Source organism: Suncus etruscus, chromosome 15, assembly GCF_024139225.1.
Source record: "Suncus etruscus isolate mSunEtr1 chromosome 15, mSunEtr1.pri.cur, whole genome shotgun sequence".
Lineage (NCBI taxonomy): Eukaryota > Metazoa > Chordata > Mammalia > Eulipotyphla > Soricidae > Suncus > Suncus etruscus.
Window position 1 is genome coordinate 85,524,230 of NC_064862.1, and position 17,663 is coordinate 85,541,892.

At 53.7% G+C, this 17,663-nt stretch overlaps 2 protein-coding genes across 2 annotated transcripts in view; one reads left to right on the forward strand and one right to left on the reverse strand.

The window, feature by feature from the left end:
- The window catches only part of CLEC4G (C-type lectin domain family 4 member G), a 284,468-nt gene that overhangs the window by 111,101 nt on the left and 155,704 nt on the right, over positions 1-17,663 (reverse strand). The window lies entirely within an intron of this gene.
- Positions 270-16,620, forward strand: MCOLN1 (mucolipin TRP cation channel 1). The gene is made up of 14 exons (XM_049789426.1): positions 270-399; positions 4,323-4,531; positions 6,638-6,805; positions 6,887-7,052; positions 8,521-8,629; positions 8,858-8,954; positions 10,092-10,191; positions 10,506-10,612; positions 11,416-11,565; positions 11,891-11,992; positions 12,102-12,224; positions 13,221-13,436; positions 16,116-16,246; positions 16,413-16,620. The coding sequence occupies exons 1-14, from the start codon at positions 369-371 to the stop codon at positions 16,447-16,449; spliced, it is 1,746 nt and encodes a 581-aa protein (XP_049645383.1). The 5' UTR covers positions 270-368; the 3' UTR covers positions 16,450-16,620.

Genomic DNA, 17,663 nt, shown 5'->3' on the forward strand with positions numbered 1-17,663 from the left:
GAAAGAAAGAAAGAAAGAAAGAAAAAAGGCCTAAAACCAAGGAATTCCAGAAGTGGTGGCGCTGGAGCCAGGGACCAGCCCATCCCCCAACAGATTCCTCGATAGAGGCGGCGCTAGGACCCCGCGGCCGCCCTCGGCTGGAAAGCCGCCTAGCAGATTCGCGCATGCGGAATGCTTGGCTAGGCCTGGCCCGGGGGGTGGGGGCGCGATCGATCACGTGATTCTAGGGGCGGTGCCTCGCATCACGTGATGGCGCCGCGGGTCAGCTGACGCTGCAAGGTTTGAAGCTGCGCCGCCAGCGAGCGAGGCCGCGGTGACAGCGGCTGGACCCAGGCGGCCCCGCCGGTGGCCCGCGCTCCCGCCCGGCCATGGCGGCCTCCGCGGGGCGGCGCGGCTCAGGTGAGAGCTCGGGGGACCCCATGGGGGCTCCCTATCATGCAAAAGGTGGGTGGGGCCCCCCCGATTGTTGTCTGACGTGGTGCGGCTGAGCCCCGGGCTCGCCCGACCTTGCAAAATTCGGGGTCCCCTGAGCTTCTGATAGAGATTTGGGGGAGGCGGTTTGTCTCTGGACTCCGGTTTCCTGGAACCCCCAGGTCCGCCCCCGAGTTTCTAGAGTCCGGCTCTGCACTTTCCAGGGTTTTGCATTCAGTTTTGCATTCGGCATCCGGCTTGGCACAGATCTTTGGGGGCTCGCTGGAACCCCAACAAGCTGGATCTACCCAGCTCGTGACATCTAAGGCTTGCAAACTCCATAGCAGATGACCGGAGAACTTATTTCAATAAATCCCGCGAGGAGCTGAAGCGTTGCCCCTAAATATCAGATGCCCCCCAAATCCAGGGGCACAGGGTGATCTCTCCTGGAGGAGCTTGCACAGAAGACCCCACGCCACCCCCTTGCACCCTTTTCTCGCTCTTGATCGCTCCCCCCAGCTTTGGGGGTGTTCTGAAGCGGCTTTGGCTGGGGATGCGATATGGGAGGCTGGTTGGCTCCTCCTCTCTGAATTCCATCCCTCCCTAAGTCTGGTAAACAAACTCAACAGCTGACTGTGTTTGGAATTGGCTTCCAGAGGGATCAACCCCATTTGCTGATCCCTGTCCCCTAGCTGGAAAGGTCCTGAGAGTTCTCATCTTCTTCTGGGTGGCTTTGGCTCAGCAAGGTTCTCCCAGCCCTGGGGCAACAGGGTGGCCCTCAGGATGTCACAAGTGCTGAGAAAAGCTCAGACCCCTTCAGTAATGGGCATTGGGGCTTCATTTCTCAGGCTGGCTAGTCTCGAAAGCGCCAAACCTCAGCTTGTTTGAGAGTGAGATTCGGGGGAGCTGGGGAATAGCTCAGTGGTAGGGGGACCTGGCTTTGCACGCACTAGGACTAGAGTTCCAATCTGGGCACCATGTGCACTTTCCCCTCAACCCACAAAGCACTTCCAGGCTCTGAGGGGACTCAGTAACTCCCCAACCTCAGGGCTTAGCACTGACTGAGTTGATCCAGTATCTTGGAGTGGGACCCTGCCGCCCAGCTTTGCTGGATGCTTCCCTGCCAGGAAAAATGGAACTTTTTGTTTGTTTAGCCATAGCTCTTGGCTCTAAACTCATCTGGTGGGGGTGAGGGTGCTCAGGGAACCCTATGGGGTGATGGGGATTGAAAACTTTGAACTTCTTTTTTTTTGGGGGGGGCACACCCGTTTGATGCTCAGGGGTTACTCCTGGCTAAGCACTCAGAAATTGCCCCTGGCTTGGGGGGACCATATGGGACGCCAGGGGATCGAACCGCGGTCGCGATCTTTCCTTGGCTAGCGCTTGCAAGGCAGACACCTTTCCTCTAGCGCCACCTCGCCGGCCCCAAAACTTTGAACTTCTAAGAATAAGTTGATCTCTTAATTTTCAAAAGCACTCTGAGAGGAGTTTCTTCTGGAGGGGGAGGAAACAACATTTTATTGATTTACTTTTCTGACCCTGATCAGTGGGCAAGCCTGACCTGGACATGTGCCTGGATCACTTGACTCGAAAGTGGTGTGTCTATGGGGCCGGGCGGTGGCGCTGGAGGTAAGGTGCCTGCCTTGCCTGCGCTAGCCTAGGACGGACCGCGGTTCGATCCCCCGGCGTCCCATATGGTCCCCCAAGAAGCCAGGAGCAACTTCTGAGCGCATAGCCAGGAGTAACCCCTGAGCATCACAGGGTGTGGCCCAAAAAAAAAAAAAAAAAAAAAAAAAAGAAAGTGGTGTGTCTGGATTTGGAGACTTCCAGGAAAGCATTTGGTGTGTGAAGCCATATCAGTTCATAAATATAGCAGGCAGTTTTGTTTCTTTCTTGACTTTTTTTTTTTTTTTTGCCTTAGGAGCCACACTAATTGGAGCTCAGGGCTGGCTCTGCACTCTGGATTTCAGGGGACTATATGGGAAATATATATATATGCCGGAAATCAAACCCTGCTTGGCCACATGCAAGGGAAACATGCTCCTGTACCATTTCTCCATCCCCTTAGAAGTTTTTTTGTTTTGGATTTTGGGCCACAACCGGTGGTGCTCAGGGGTTATAGCTGGCTCTGCTCTCAGAAATCGCTCCAGGCAGGTTCAGGGGACCATACGGGATGCCGGGAATAGAACCTGGATTGGCCCACGTCAGCCTTGTGCTAGGCAAACACCCTACCATTGTGCTATCTCTCAGGCCCATCTTTAGAAGTTTTTTTTTGGGGGGGGGCACACCCGGCAGTGCTCAGGGTTTACTCCTGGCTGTCTGCTCAGAAATAGCTCCTGGCAGGCATGGGGGACCATATGGGACACCGGGATTCGAACCAACCACCTTTGGTCCTGGATCGGCTGCTTGCAAGGCAAACGCTGCTGTGTTATCTCTCCGGGCCCTAGAAGTTTTTTTAACCCCTACTCCTGACTTTGCTGGGGGGCACAGATGTAATTCTGGGGATTGAATCTGAGTCAGCAGCCCACAGGGGAAGCCCCTTCACCCCTGTACTGTCTCTCAGGCCCAGGGATAAACTATTTTTTTTTGTATTTGATTTGGCTCTACATTTAAATATCACTCCTGGCAGGGTCGGTGTGGGGAGGGACCCTATTGGGTGCTGGAAATTGAACCCCGGGTCAATCCTGTACAAGGCCAGCACCCTTCCTGATGTCTTGTCACTCCAGCCTGGGAGAACCTTTGTGACCATTGGGCTCTCAGCTTCTTGTCCAGCGGGTCTTGCTAACTTACTTATTCATTGGTTCATTCACTTAATTATTTATCTATCTGGCTTCACTAGATAGTGCTCAGAGCACCCTCTGCGGTGCCAGAATGGATGGAACCCAGGCCTCCTATAGGCAAAACCCATGATGCAATCCCCCAAAACCATCTCCCACTGGCCCACTGGCCCCACTCCTGTGCCCACCCTGACCAGGGTCAGCTGAGGAGAAAGCTCTGTGCTCAGCCCCAGGGGAGGGGGGGTGGGGATTGTGGGGTTTTGTTTTCCTTTTTTTGTTGTTTTTTTGGCCACACCCAGTGACACTCAAGGGTTACTCCTGGCTATGCACTCAGAAATCGATCCTGACTGGAGGGACCATATGGGACACTGGGGATTGAACCAGGTCTGTTGGGGATCTGCTGCGTGCAAGGCAAACGCCCTATTGCTAAGCTATTGTGCTTTTTTTCCTCTCTTTTTTTTTGGGTGGGGGGGGCCAAACCCTGTGGCACTCATAGTTACTCCTGGTTCTATTCTCAGAAATTGCTCCTTGCAGGCTCAGGGGACCATATGGGATGCCGGGAATTGAACCCAGGTCGGCCCTGGGTGGGCTACGTGCAAGGCAAAAGCTCTACTGCTGTGCTATCACTCAGGCCCTGTTTTCTTATGGTTTTTTATTTGTTTGTTTTTTGTTTTGTTTTATTTTTTTTTTGGGTCACACCTGGCAGTGCTCAATGGTTACTCCTGGCTCTATGCTTAGAAATCGCTCCTGGCAGGCTCAGGGGACGATATGGGATGCCAGGGTTTGAACCACCATCCTTCTGTGTGCAAAGCAAATGCCTATCTCTCTGGTTCTGCTTTGTTTGTTTTATTTTTGGCCACACCCAGCAATACTCCAGGCTTTCTCCTACCTCTGTGCTCAGAGATATTCTTGGCTGCATATGAAGTACTCTATGGGATGCGGGAGAATCGAACCTGGTCCGCCGCATGCAATGACAGCGCCCTCCCCACTGTACTATGGATCTGGCCCCTGCTGTGTATTCTCTGGAGTTTCCATCTCAGCTGGAGCCTGGGGAGCTTTGAGGGGAGACCAGCCCCACCCCCTGCTAGCCGATCTAGGCCTGATCCCCACTTTGCGCTTTCCCATTTCCCCCAGAGACGGAGCGTCTCCTGACTCCCAGCCCTGGGTATGGGACCCAGGCGGGGGCCCAGCCACCGGCCCTGTCCACTCCAGTGGAAGAGGAAGACCTGCGGCGGCGCCTCAAGTACTTCTTCATGAGCCCCTGTGACAAATTCCGTGCCAAGGGCCGCAAGCCCTTCAAGCTGATGCTGCAGGTGGTGAAGATCTTGGTGGTGACCATCCAGGTGAGCGAGGTGGGGTGTGGCCCAAAACCCTCAACTCATCGAAAAAAGACAAAATAACAGCCCCAGGGCCTGGAGAGAAGCATAACTTGGATGGCATTCGTGTGTACAGAGATTCATGTGTACAGAGCCAGGAATGTGTCCCCCAAACAAACAAATGTCCTTGGAGATGTGGCCTCTGGCACTAATGAGGCTCAGAGAGGTCAAGCAACTTGTCAATAGTCATACAGCAGCCAAGTCAAATCCCGCATGAGATATGACCTGGGTTCCGCTTGAACCCAAGCTGTTGGGCACCACTTGGATACACAAAGGCTCGCCTGTCCCTCTTCTCCCTCTCTTGTACTAGAACCTGTGCTAAGGCTTTTGGGGACTTCCCAGCAGAAATCAGACTTTTCCCCCTGCCCTTGCCAGTTTCTGGTCGTGTTGAGATGAGAAGCACATGACATAGCCTCACTTGTCTCCAGGGTCAAAGCATAAAGGGGGTCCAGGACCTGGCTCGAAGGGCTGGAGCACATCCAGAGACCCAGGTTCCATCCCTAGCACCATAAATCCCCCAAGCACTAGGCCAAGAGTAGCGCCCAGCACTGTCAAATGTGGTCCAACCCACCTCCAAACACTTTTTTAAAAGGTTTCCAGCACAGGGCTGGAGTGGTAGCACAGCAGTGGGGCATTTGCCTTGCACATGGCTGACCCAGGACGGATGCAGGTTCGAGCCCCGGCATCTAATATGGTCCCCCAAGCCAGGAGCGATTTCTGAGCACAGAGCCAGGAGTAACTAATGCCTGAGCACCTCTGGGTGTGACCCACACACACACAATAAAGGGTTTCCAGCAGCAGGACCGTTGCTGGATCATTCAGATCCTGGCATTCAGACAACACTGCACAAGTGCTGAGCCAGAGCGATACGACAGTGTGGACTGTGGGTTTGATCCCCAGTACCCCATATGGTCCTATAGTCCCATCAGGAGTGATCCCCTAAGTTCAGAGCCAGGAGTCAGCCTTGAGCACTGCCTAGTGTGGCCAAAATAAAATAAAATAAAAGAATAGGGGCCAGAGTGGTGGCACAGAGTGGTAAAACATCTGCCTTGGGGCCGGAGAGATAGCACAGCGGTAAGGCGTTTGCCTTAGTAGACGCAGAAGGATGGTGGTTTGAACCCTGGCATCCCAATTGGTCCCCCGAGCCTGCCAGGAGCGATTTCTGAGCATAGAGCCAGGAGTAACTCCTGAGCGCTGCAGGGTGTGACCCCAAAAACCAAAAACAAAAAATATCTGCCTTGCCAGCACTAGCGTAGGACAGATTGCAGTTCGATACCCCAGTGTTCCATATGGTCCCCCAAACCAGGGGCCATTTCTAAGCACATAGCCGGGAGTAACCCCTGAGTGTCACTGGATGTGGCCAAAAAACAAAACAAAACAAAAAAAATGAGGGACCGGAGAGATAGCATGGAGGTAAGGTGTTTGCCTTTAATGCAGAAGGACAGTGGTTCGAATCCCGGCATCCCATATGGTCCCCCGTGCCTTCCAGGAACAATTTCTGAGCTTGGAGCCAGGAGTGACCCCTGAGCGCGCCGGTGTGACCCCCCAAAAAGATAAAATAAAAGAATAATTAGAGGCCAGAGTGATGTAGGAAGGGCATTTGCCTTGCATGCGGCCAACCCAGGCTCCATCCCTGGCATCCATATAGTCCCCAACACCTGTCAGGAATAATTTCTGAGTGCAGAGTCAGGAGCAAACCCCTGAGAGCCGCAGGGTATGGCCCCAAAACCAAAAGTCAAAACAAATGGGCCAGAGAGATAGCATGGAGGTAAGGTGTTTGCCTTTCATGCAGGAGGTCATCGGTTCAAATCCCGGCGTCCCATATGGTCGCCGTGCCTGCCAGGAGCAATTTCTGAACCTGGAGCCAGGAATAACCCCTGAGCACTGTCGGGTGTGACCCAAAAACCACAAAAAACAAACAAACAAAAAAAAAAGTCAAAACAAATGAAAACCACTGAGTGCTGACTGCAGGGAAATCGGGACAATGGCCATCATGTGCTGGGCAAGGGGCCCACCCCTGTGTGGGAAGAGAGCCTCCCCCCACCAGCTTGGCAATGTCCTCCTGCCCTCCAGCTCATCCTGTTCGGGCTGAGCAACCAGCTGGCTGTGACCTTCCGGGAGGAGAACACGGTCGCTTTCCGCCACCTCTTCCTGCTGGGTTTCACCGATGGGGCAGACGACACGCTAGCTGCCTATACGCAAGAGCAACTCTACCAGTCCATCTTCCACGCCGTGGACCAGGTATGTGAGCACGTGTGTGCTTGTGTGAATGCATGTATGTGCAGTGTGTGCTAACTGGCCATCACTGTCTCTGCCCCGCAGTACCTGAGTCTCCCAGAAATGTCCCTGGGCCGCTATGCCTACGTGCGCGGTGGCGGTGGGCCCAAGGCCAATGGCTCTGCCCTGGCTCTCTGCCAGTGCTACTACCGACACGGCCACGTGGATCCGGCGAACGACACTTTTGACATCGACCCAATGATCATATCAGGTGAGATGGCAGCCACTAGGATCAGAATCTTAGTCCTCGAAATGGGGTGCAGCACACCCCCCTGCTTGACCTGGGGGGAGGCCTGGTTTCCATCACCAGCCTGGAGGTGGCAGGAAAGGGGGTGGGGATGGTGGGAAGTGACGCATCCAGCATAGCTGGGAATAGCTCCCGACCATCTCTGGCTGTTGCTCCCTAAAACTCACTAAAAAAAAGAAAAGAGGGTCCAGAGAGATAGCACAGCGGCGTTTGCCTTGCAAGCAGCCGATCCAGAACCAAAGGTGGTTGGTTCGAATCCCAGTGTCCCATATGATCCCCCGTGCCTGCCAGGAGCTATTTCTGAGCAGACAGCCAGGAGTAACCCCTGAGCACCGCCGGGTGTGACCCAAAAACCAAAAAAAAAAGAAAAGAAAAAAAACAGAGGGCTGGAGAGATAGGACAGTGCAGAAGGTGCTTGCCTTGCATGAGATCAACCCAGATTCAATCTCCAGCTCCACTTGTCCCCTGAGCCTTACCAGGAGTGACCCCTGAGTGCAGAACCTAGAGGAAGCATCGCTCACCACCGAGTGTGACCTCTGAAACCAAAAAAATTTGAAAAAAAAAGTCATTTGATTTTATTTATTTATGTATTGTTTTTGGGCCACACCCGGTGATGCTCAGGGGTTACTCCTGGATCTATGCTCAGAAACCACTCCTGGCAAGCTCGGGGGACCATATGGCATGCCAGGAATCAAACCAGGTCTGTCCCGGGTCGGCTGCATGCAAGGTAAATGCCTTACCGCTGTGCTATCTCTCTGCACCCCCGTAAAATATTTGAGTCAGGAGAGAGAATGCAGGAGATAAGAGACACTTGCCTTGCATGTGACCGACCTGGGTTCGATCCCTGGGATATATGTAGTCCCCTGGGCATGGAGTCCTGAACCCCTGAACACCTTTGGGTATGTCCCTATCACCTCCATCTCCCCAAAACAAAACAAAAAAGTAAATCTCCATTCAGCCTCTCCTCTGAGGCATTAGGATGGGCCTGGGCACTAAGACCCAGGTGAGGGACTGGAGCAATAACACACAGGGAGAGAGGGCACTGGCCTTGCCCGTGGGAACACAGGTTATATCCCCAGCACCCCATTGGGTCCCTCAAGCACTGCCAGGTGTGATCCTTGAATTCAGAGTCAGGAAATAGCCCTGAGCACTGCTGGGTGTGGCCCCAAATCCAAACCAGTCACTCCAGTCCACACCGCATTCTGGCCTGTGCTGGCTGTGTCCCACAAATCCACAGGTGCCTGGCCTATCCCATCTGCAGACCTCAGGCCCCAAGGGGAGCCCAGCCCAGTTCAGACTTTGGGGTACTAAACTGGCAAGCAGGAAGTGAATCTGTGAAGTACAACTCTGGGGCCCTTGGTGCAGGGGGAACGGATGAATGTGCTGTCCCCGCCAATCCCCGGCATCCCCTTCTCTGCCTCCCTTTCCTCAGACTGCATCTCGGTGGATCCCCCCGAGCTGCTTCCTGTGCCCCCCATGGATGATCTCTCCTTTGCAGATGGCAGTGCCAGTTACCGGAACCTCACACTCAAATTCCACAAGTATTGCCTGCTCTGCCCTGAGCCAAGCGGGAGGGGGGGAGTTGGTGGGGGACAGGGGGGCATTGGGGTATTCTCAGGCCCCCCTGCAGCTACTTCCCCTACACCAGCTGGTGGGAGACTGGCTTAGCACTTCCTCTGAACACTGCAGTGTCAGCTTGGGGCACAGGGAGAGGGCACAAGTGTGGGGCCGGGTACAGCCCCCCTCACCCACATTCTGCCACCCCTCAGGCTGATCAACGTGACCATCCACTTCCAGCTGAAAACCATCAACCTTCAGAGCCTAATCAACAATGAAATCCCCGACTGCTACACCTTCAGCGTCCTGGTGAGGCTCCCCCTACCCCCACCCCAGTCTGGGATAGAGCAGGATGAATGCAGTTACAAAAAGCTTTTTTTTTTTTTTTTTCCACAAAAGGCTTTTTTTTGGTGGGGGGGGGGCATACCTGGAAGTGTTCAAGTCTGATTAACTCCTGGCAGGCTTAGGGAAACCCCAAGGGTGTCAGGGATTGAACCAGGGTTGGCCAAATGCAAGACAAGTGCCCTCCCTCCCTGCTGTGGTCTCAAAAAGTATTTTTTTGGTTTTGGTTGGATTTGTGGGTTTTGGTTTTTGCTTTTATTTATTTATTTATTTATTTATTTATTTATTTATTTATTTATTTATTTTTGGTGCCATACCTGGTGATACTCAGGGCTTTCTTCTGGCTCTGCTCTAAGAATAGCGGTATCGAACCCAGGATCAACCATGTGCAAGGCAAGCACCCTCCCCGCTGTCTGCTATCCTATTGCTCTGGCCCCTAGAAAGAATTTTGTTTTGTTTTTTTTGTTTTGTTTTGTTTTGTTTTTTTTTTTTTATTTTTTGGTTCTTTTGGGCCACACCCGGCAGTGCTCAGGGGTTACTCCTGGCTGTGTGCTCAGAAATAGCTCCTGGCAGGCACGGGGGACCATATGGGACACCGGGATTTGAACCAACCACCTTTGGTCCTAGATCGGTTGCTTGCAAGGCAAATGCCGCTGTGCTATCTCTCCGGGCCCTTGTTTTGTTTTTTTTTGTTTTGTGTTTTTTTATTATTTATTTATTTATTTATTTATTGTTTTGAAGCCACAACTGGTTGTGCCCAGGGGTAACTCCTGGCTCTGCACTCAGGGATCAGTCCTGGCAGGCTCAGGGGAACCGTATGGGAAGCCAGGTGGCAAACCTGGGTCGGATACATGCAAGGCAAACACTCTACCTGCTCAGCAGTATTGCTCTAGCACTTTTGGTTGGTTTTTGGGTTTTGTGTGATACTCAGGACTTACTCCTGGCTCTGCGCTCATTGTGGTGGGATTGAACCTGAGTCTGCTCAGAGCAGAACGGGTCAAGGTGATGGGTGACCCAGCTCCTACTTTGTCAGATCAGACCAGACTCCCTCAGGCCCCCAGTTCTCTAACTGTGTCTCCCCCACCCCACCCCACCCCCGCCCAGATCACATTTGACAATAAAGCACACAGTGGGCGTGTCCCCATTCGACTGGAGACCCAGGCTCACATCCAGGAATGTAAGCGATCCAGTATCTCCAGATATGGTGAGCCCCCCTCTATCTCTCTTTCTCATGCCAGCCATATTCGGGGGTCCAGACCTGGCCCTATGAGAGATAGATTCCCAAAGTCCTAGGCCTCACATTGATCAAAATCTGGGGTTTTTGTTTGTTTGCATATTTGGAGGTCCTGCCTGTTTTTTATTTATTTTGGGGATCACACCCAGTGATAAACAAGGGTCACTCCAGGCTCTGCACTCAGGGATTACTCATGGCAGTGCTCAGATGGTCCCACAGAGTAACCTGGGAACCTTGCACCCCACTCACTGTCCCCCTCATCCCTCCTCTCCTCCGACTCACAGGCAACAACAGTTTCCGGCTTCTGTTCGACGTGGTTGTGATCCTCACCTGCTCCTTCTCCTTTCTGCTTTGTGCCCGCTCGCTGCTCCGTGGTTTCCTGCTGCAGAGAGTGAGTCCTGAGGGAGGGCAATAAAGGAGGGCAGGTGCTTAGGGCACCATGAAGTGCCAAAGACTGGATCCCAGGGATTCCAGGGGCAAATCCTGGACTCCAGCCCTTTGGTCCTTTCTCCTCATCCCACGGGTCCCACGGGGATTGGATTTCTTTCCATTTTTTTTTCTTTTTGCTTGTATTTGGGTCACAACTGGCAGTGCTCAGAGGTTTCTCCTGGCTCTATGCTTAGAAATTGCTCCAGGCAGGCTCAGGGGACCATATGGGATGCTGGTTTCAAACCACCATCCTCCTGCATCTAAGGCAAACACGTCCTACCGCTGTGCTATCTCTCCGGCCCCCTTTTTTTCTTTTTTCTTTTGAGTTACATCCAGCATTGCTCAAGGGTTTCTCCTGGCTCTGCACTCAGCAACCACTCCTGATAGGCTGTGGGGGAGCATGGGGGGGGGGGCAGGAGACCATATGGAATTTCGGGAATAGAACCTGAGTCAGCTCCATCCAATCCAAATACTCTCCCTGCAGCCCAATCGGTCCAGCCCCGGTGGGGAGAGGGGGGGTTTGAGTCTCAGTTTCCCTTCCCCTTATGCCATTACTGAGGTCCCAGGAGCATGGTTATGGGACCCACATTCTTATCTTATGCTTGGGTGAGAGGGGCATAAGGTTGTCTGCATTTTGCATGACAGTTTCCTGGATCATGGCCAGGAATATCTCTAGAGGCTCAGCGTTGGGGCTCTCTGGTCCCAGAAGTGGACCTGACCACCAGGGCCCCCCCTTCCTGCCCTGGGGGACCTTCCTTCCCGCAGGAGTTCGTGGGTTTCATCTGGCGGAGGCGGGGCCGGGTCATCAGCCTGTGGGAACGGCTGGAGTTTGTCAACGGCTGGTACATTTTGCTGGTCACCAGCGACATGCTGACCATCTCTGGCACCATCATGAAGATTGGCATTGAGGCCAAGGTGGAATCCCGTGGTGGGCGGGGCCTGGCACTGGGGGGCTGGTGGTGGCCTGCGGGGGCTATTGGCCCTGTTGTGGTTGTGGGTGGGCCCTTGTGGTGGGCAGTGCCAGGGGGCCTCCCTCTCCTTCCTGCTTCCCAATTTTGTCCTGATGTCTCCCTGAAGTACAATCCATTGAATGGGGATGAACCTTCTTTTTTTTGGGGGGTGGAGCTCTAGGGATCTTGCAGTGCTGAGGCTCAAACCTAGGGGGGCCCCCCCAGCATGCACAGCCCTGCAGTGCCGTGTCTCCCCGACCCCATCGGGTTGAGCTGCTTTCCGCCCTCAGAACCTGGCGAGCTATGACGTCTGCAGCATCCTCCTGGGCACGTCCACGCTGCTGGTCTGGGTGGGCGTGATCCGGTACTTGACCTTCTTCCACAAGTACAATGTAAGGCGGTGCAGGGGTTGAGGGGTAGAGAGGGGGGAGACCCATCCTGAGCTTCCTCGGGTGCACACCCGTCTTGGAAGCCCCATCCGCACTTTCTTTCCCACTGCAGATCCTCATCGCCACGCTGCGGGTGGCCCTGCCCAGTGTCATGCGCTTCTGCTGCTGCGTGGCTGTCATTTACCTGGGCTACTGCTTCTGCGGCTGGATCGTCCTTGGGCCCTACCACGTGAAGGTAGGGAGCGGCCCAGGCCCCCTGCTCTCTGCTCAGGGATCACTTCTGATTGTGTCTGGTGAACCATAGTGTCTGCTGGGGATGGAACCCTGGCCAGCGTGTACATAAGCCACCATTCCGTGCCCTCCCACCCTACCCCTAAGCCCCTGTATGCCACCACAAAGTTGTTCTGTGCGACCCCTATTGGTGCACAGGATTGAAGGGGGATTTAATTTCAATGCAATCTTTCTGAGCTATCTGGCCTGCTATTTTGGGGAGGGCATAGATTTGGGGGGCTTCTCTAGTAATAGTAGTAGTGCGGCTTCTCATGCCCCAACTGAGATTGAACCAGGTGTTACGTTCCTTAACTTCTGTGCTGTCTTGGGGGCCTTGAGATGATGATGATTTTTTACTCTGCTGCTTTTCCTCTTTCTCTTTGGGTTTTTGGACCAAACCTGGAGGTGCTTAGGGTCTACTTCCAATTCTGTGCCTAGGGCTCATTCCTGGAGGTGACCTCTTGGGGCTGGGGACTAAAGCAGAGGTGACTGTATGCAAGGCCAGCACCTTAATTTCTATTGCTGGCCCAAGTATATGTCTTAGACCTCATCTCACCTCTGATATCTGGCCTGGCTAGTCTTGTGGGTTCTCCAGCCCCATGGGAAGGTGCTCAAGGGACCATCCGGTTCAAGGGCTTGGACCATGGCCTCCTGCATGCCAAGCCCACTCTGCAGCTCCCTGAGCCTTCTCCCTGCTCTTATTTGTATACTTTTAATCTGGGGACAACCAGTAATACTCTCAACCTGAGGTGCTTTCCCAGCAGGTTCTGTCCACAGCCCCTTCGCAAACCCCTACCCCACCCAGTCTTGACCTTGACCTGTGACCTGGCCAGTACCTGGTGACCTTCACACCCCTAGCTCTACCTTGCAACGGATCAGTGGCCTGCAGACCCTTCACACTCCAGCCCCAGGTTCCCAGAGTCAGTACTCTGCCCTGACCCTGTGCCCCACTCTCCACTAGTTCCGGTCCCTCTCCATGGTGTCCGAGTGCCTCTTCTCCCTCATCAACGGGGACGACATGTTTGTGACGTTCGCCGCCATGCAGGCGCAGCAGGGCCGTAGCGGGCTGGTGTGGCTCTTCTCCCAGCTCTACCTCTACTCCTTCATCAGCCTCTTCATCTACATGGTGCTCAGCCTGTTCATCGCGCTCATCACTGGGGCCTATGACACTATCAAGGTCAGCGGGGACAGGGTCATTACAGAGGGTGGGGCCACAACGAAGGGGCCAGCCAGGGTTATGGGGCAGGCCATTATAAAGGTACTTGTTCAAGAAAGGGGACACCCTTGTTCTTGGTTTATTTTATTTATTTATTTATTTATTTATTTATTTATTTTTGGTTTTGAGGCCACACCCAGTGGTGCTCAGGCATTACTCTTGGCTCTGTGCTCCGAAATCACTCCTGGCAGGCTCGAAAGGAACATATGGGATGCTGGGAATCGAATTCCGGTCGGCTGCATGCAAGGCAAATGCCCTACTCACTGTGCTATAACTCTGGCCCCACTCCTGTTTTTTTTTTTTTTTTTAATCTATTTTTGTTTTTGTTTTAATTTTGGGCCACACCCAGGGATACTCTGTGCTTAGTCCTGACTCTGTGCTTAGAAGTAACTGCTGCTGGTGTTTAGGGGACCGAATGGGATACCAGGGATGAACCTGGCTTGGTCGTGTCAAGGCAAGCGCCCTCCCTGTTGTACTGTTTCTTCAGCCCCATGTTTGTTTTATTTTGGGGGCCACACCCAGCCTTGCTCAGGGATTACTCCTGTCTCTGAGCTCAGGATCCTGGTGGTTCCTCACAACCACCCCACCTCCAGCCCTGTCCCTCAAGTGTTTAGCAACAGGAGACCCCACAATAGAGTTTCTGTGAATTTTTGGCCCAAGAAGGTCCCCTCTCCTCAAACCTTCAATTTTGTGGTAGGGGACCTTACAGTTATGCCTGGTAAATAGAATTCTGAGTTGTTTGCTTGGAGTGAGGGGCAGGGGAGTGTGGTGGGCTTCCAAGCGACTACCACCGCAAGGCAACAGTTTGCTGTTCAGACTGGATGCTTGAATGGTCAGGCCCAGTGGTGCTTTCGGACCACCAGGGAAATACCTGGCAGTGCTTATGAATCCGTTTTGGGGTCTTATGTTCAATTGTATATGCCCTTGGCCCCTAAACTATCCTCCTAAGCAGGATTTTTGGAGAGAATTTAGTGTCAGACTTGGCAGTATTCAGGCGTTACTCCTGGCGCTGCATTCAAGAATTACTCCTAACGGTGCTCGGGAGACCATATGAAATGCCAGGGATTGACTCAACATGAGTGACTGTGCAAAGCTAAGAGAACCCTATCCACTGTACTATCCAGGTTCTTTTTTTATGGCGGGGGGAGACAGGTATATCCAATGGTACTCTGGGGCTACTACTGCTCCAGGGACCACGCAGGGATTGAAACTGAACCTTCTACATACAAAACTTGGTTTCCAGCCCACTGAGCATCTCTCTAGCAAACAGGAGTCTTTCATTGCTGTTGTTTTTGGGCTATAAGGGGATGCTCAGGAGCTTCTTTTTTGTTTTTGTTTTTGTTTTGTTTTGTTTTTGGGTCTCACTGGGCAGTACTCAGGGGTTTACTTCTGGCTCTATGCTCAGAAATTGCCCCTGGCAGGCACAGGAGACCATATGGGATGCCAGGATTCGAACCACCATCCTTCTGCATGAAAGGCAAACGCCTTACCTCCATGCTATCACTCCGGCCCAGGAGTTACTTCTGGCTCTGCAATCAGGAACCACTCCTGGCAGTGGTTGGGCAGCCGACTGGGATTCTAGGATTGAATTTAGGTTGGCCGATTCAAGGCAAGCACCCTACCTGCTATTTTGTCACTCCAATCTTTTTTTTTTTTGTTTTGTTTTTGGGCCACACCCGGCATTGCTCAGGGGTTACTCCTGGCTGTCCGCTCAGAAATAGCTCCTGGCAGGCACGGGGGACCATATGGGACACCGGGATTCTTTTTTTTTTTTTTGGTTTTTGGTTTTTGGGCCACACCCGGTGGTGCTCAGGGGTTACTCCTGGCTGTCTGCTCAGAAATAGCTCCTGGCAGGCACGGGGGACCATATGGGACACCGGGATTAGAACCAACCACCTTAGGTCCTGGATCGACTGCTTGCAAGGCAAACACCGCTGTGCTATCTCTCCGGGCCCAAATCTTTTTTTTTTTTTTTTTTTTAAATCCCCTGCACCCCATATATTTCCCTGAGCCTCCCCAGCAGGGATCCCTGCTTGCCTCAGCCAGAAGTAAGCCTTGAACTTTTGATCTGGGTGTGACTCCAAAACAAAGACAAAAGAGGAGAGAAAGTTGTATAGTGTCTCCAAGATGAAAACCAGAATGTTCACTCAGGCTGTGCATTCACAAGCATGTCCCCCATTCTACCACCACCTCAACCCCTGTTGTGACCACACTTGTCATTCAGCCCTGAGGACCCGCCTGGGCCCTTTTCCTAATGTCCTAGAACTCAGCCATCCCACACCAGCGTCTGCTTTGGATGCCGGAGTAACAGTTATCCCCCTCTTCTCCCGCCCCTCACCCCCACAACTCAAGTCACTTGTTTTCAAGCACCCAAATCATGTGTTTCATTGCAACAGGCATCCTCCCTAAAAGATGAGGTGGGGTGTAAACTGGGAAGGGAAAGGGGGTAGGCCCCCATGCCACAAATCAGGAGGAACCAGCAATGGTAAGCAAGTTTCAAGGCCCAGGGATGGGCAGAGCCCTTGCTGGGAAAATGAACAGAAGCACAGGGCTGGACAGGTGGAGGTGGAGAGCCAGGCTGTGTGAAAGGGCCTTGGAAGTGCTCCTGCTCCCTCGACTTGCTGGCTTCTCCCCTTGCAGCACCCCGGGGGCAGTGGTGCAGAGCAGAGCGAGCTGCAAGCCTACATCGCTCAGTGCCAGGACAGCCCCACCTCCGGCAAGTTCCGTCGCGGGAGCGGCTCGGCCTGTAGCCTTCTCTGCTGCTGTGCCAGGTGGGTTTCAGGACTGGGCAGCGATGGGGGGCACTTGGGAGGGGTGCTGGTTCTCCTGGTACTTCTCCATAGATGACTGGCAGAAAGAGAAGCAACCAGTGGGGTATGCAGCCTGCCTTCCTCTTGGGATGTATAGAGGTTGATCTTTTATCCTCTCCACTTCCAGGGACACGCCGGAGGATCATTCGCTGCTGGTGAATTGACTTCACCATCCTGACCACTACTTACATAGAACAGACTGCTGAGATGCACGCTTATTTATTTAGAATTTAATTTTTAAAAACTGGGACCCTGGCCATTGCCAGTCAGAGGCCCCAGAGGCCAAAGTTGGTCGGACACTGGGCATGGGTGCTAATAATAAAAGGGAAAAAGAACCTTCTACAAATCATGCTCATCTCTGGCAGTAGGGGGCGCTCTCCACCAGCTAGCCGGTAGCGGCCCCTTTAAGGCGCCGCCACACTCGGCCTGCCACCGGTCCCCGCGCGACCTTCCCAGCATGGCAGGAGGGCGAGGGCGGGGCTGCGGCGCGCCCTGCGGGCGAGCAATTTAAAGGGGCCGCGCCCGCGGCGCTGGGTGGAACGCTAGCTGTGTTGGCGAGAGGGGACCCCGGCTGCGAAGTCCCTAGGTGAGTCCGGCTTTCCTTCCACCCCGCAGAGATCTCCGTCGGGGGGACGTGAGCGAGCCCTCCCACTTTCCCAAGATGGGCCCCCCACCGATTGCTAGCTAGTCCCCCACTTTTTGAGACTCCCATCTCCCTCCCCCACTCCTGGCAGGTGTCTCCGCACCGGTGGCCAGGTGCGTCCTAAGGTCTTGGCTTCCAGGTAGCGTCTTTTAAAGGGTGCCCCAGTGATCCCCCTAAAGTTACAAGGATACTCTAAGGTGCCAGGATCACCCTCAGCCTCCCAGAAAAAAAAAAAAAAATCACCCTAGTACTATTCCAGCACTTCTTAGAATCTCCCAGTAACTTTCCAGCGCCCTCCACTCCCAGTCTTTCAGCGTCCCTGGATACATCGCCCAGCTGGGGCGTTCCTCGAGCTTTCGGGGTGCTTTCCGCCCTTTCAGAGACACCCCCACCCCATAACTTCATTGCTCCGAGATAGCCCATCTCCGGTGTAACCCAGTAACGTCTTGTGAAACCAACCCCACTCGCAAGCACCCCCGCGCCTCTGCACCGCCCCCGGACCTCTCTAGTGTGGGAGCTAGCTGCGAGCTGCACGATCGTGCACCCCAGAGCTCCTTCCTTCCCCTTCTCCCCTCCCTGGGAGGAACAAGTAAGCAGGCTCCCGCACCCCACCCAGTTCTAGGGACCCCCGTTTCCACCGGAGCACATGGGGGCCCGGGTGCGCGATCGAGGTGTCGGTTGATCGCGAGAGAAATCGACCCCGAAAAGGAAGGAGGAGCGCAGGTCGAGGAAGCA

Coding starts and splice junctions, on each gene's coding strand:
- MCOLN1 (XM_049789426.1), top strand. CDS start 369: ATGGCGGCCTCCGCGGGGCGGCGCGGCTCAG. Junction 400..4,322: donor CGCGGGGCGGCGCGGCTCAG/GTGAGAGCTCGG, acceptor CATTTCCCCCAG/AGACGGAGCGTCTCCTGACT. Junction 10,613..11,415: donor GTGGTTTCCTGCTGCAGAGA/GTGAGTCCTGAG, acceptor TCCTTCCCGCAG/GAGTTCGTGGGTTTCATCTG.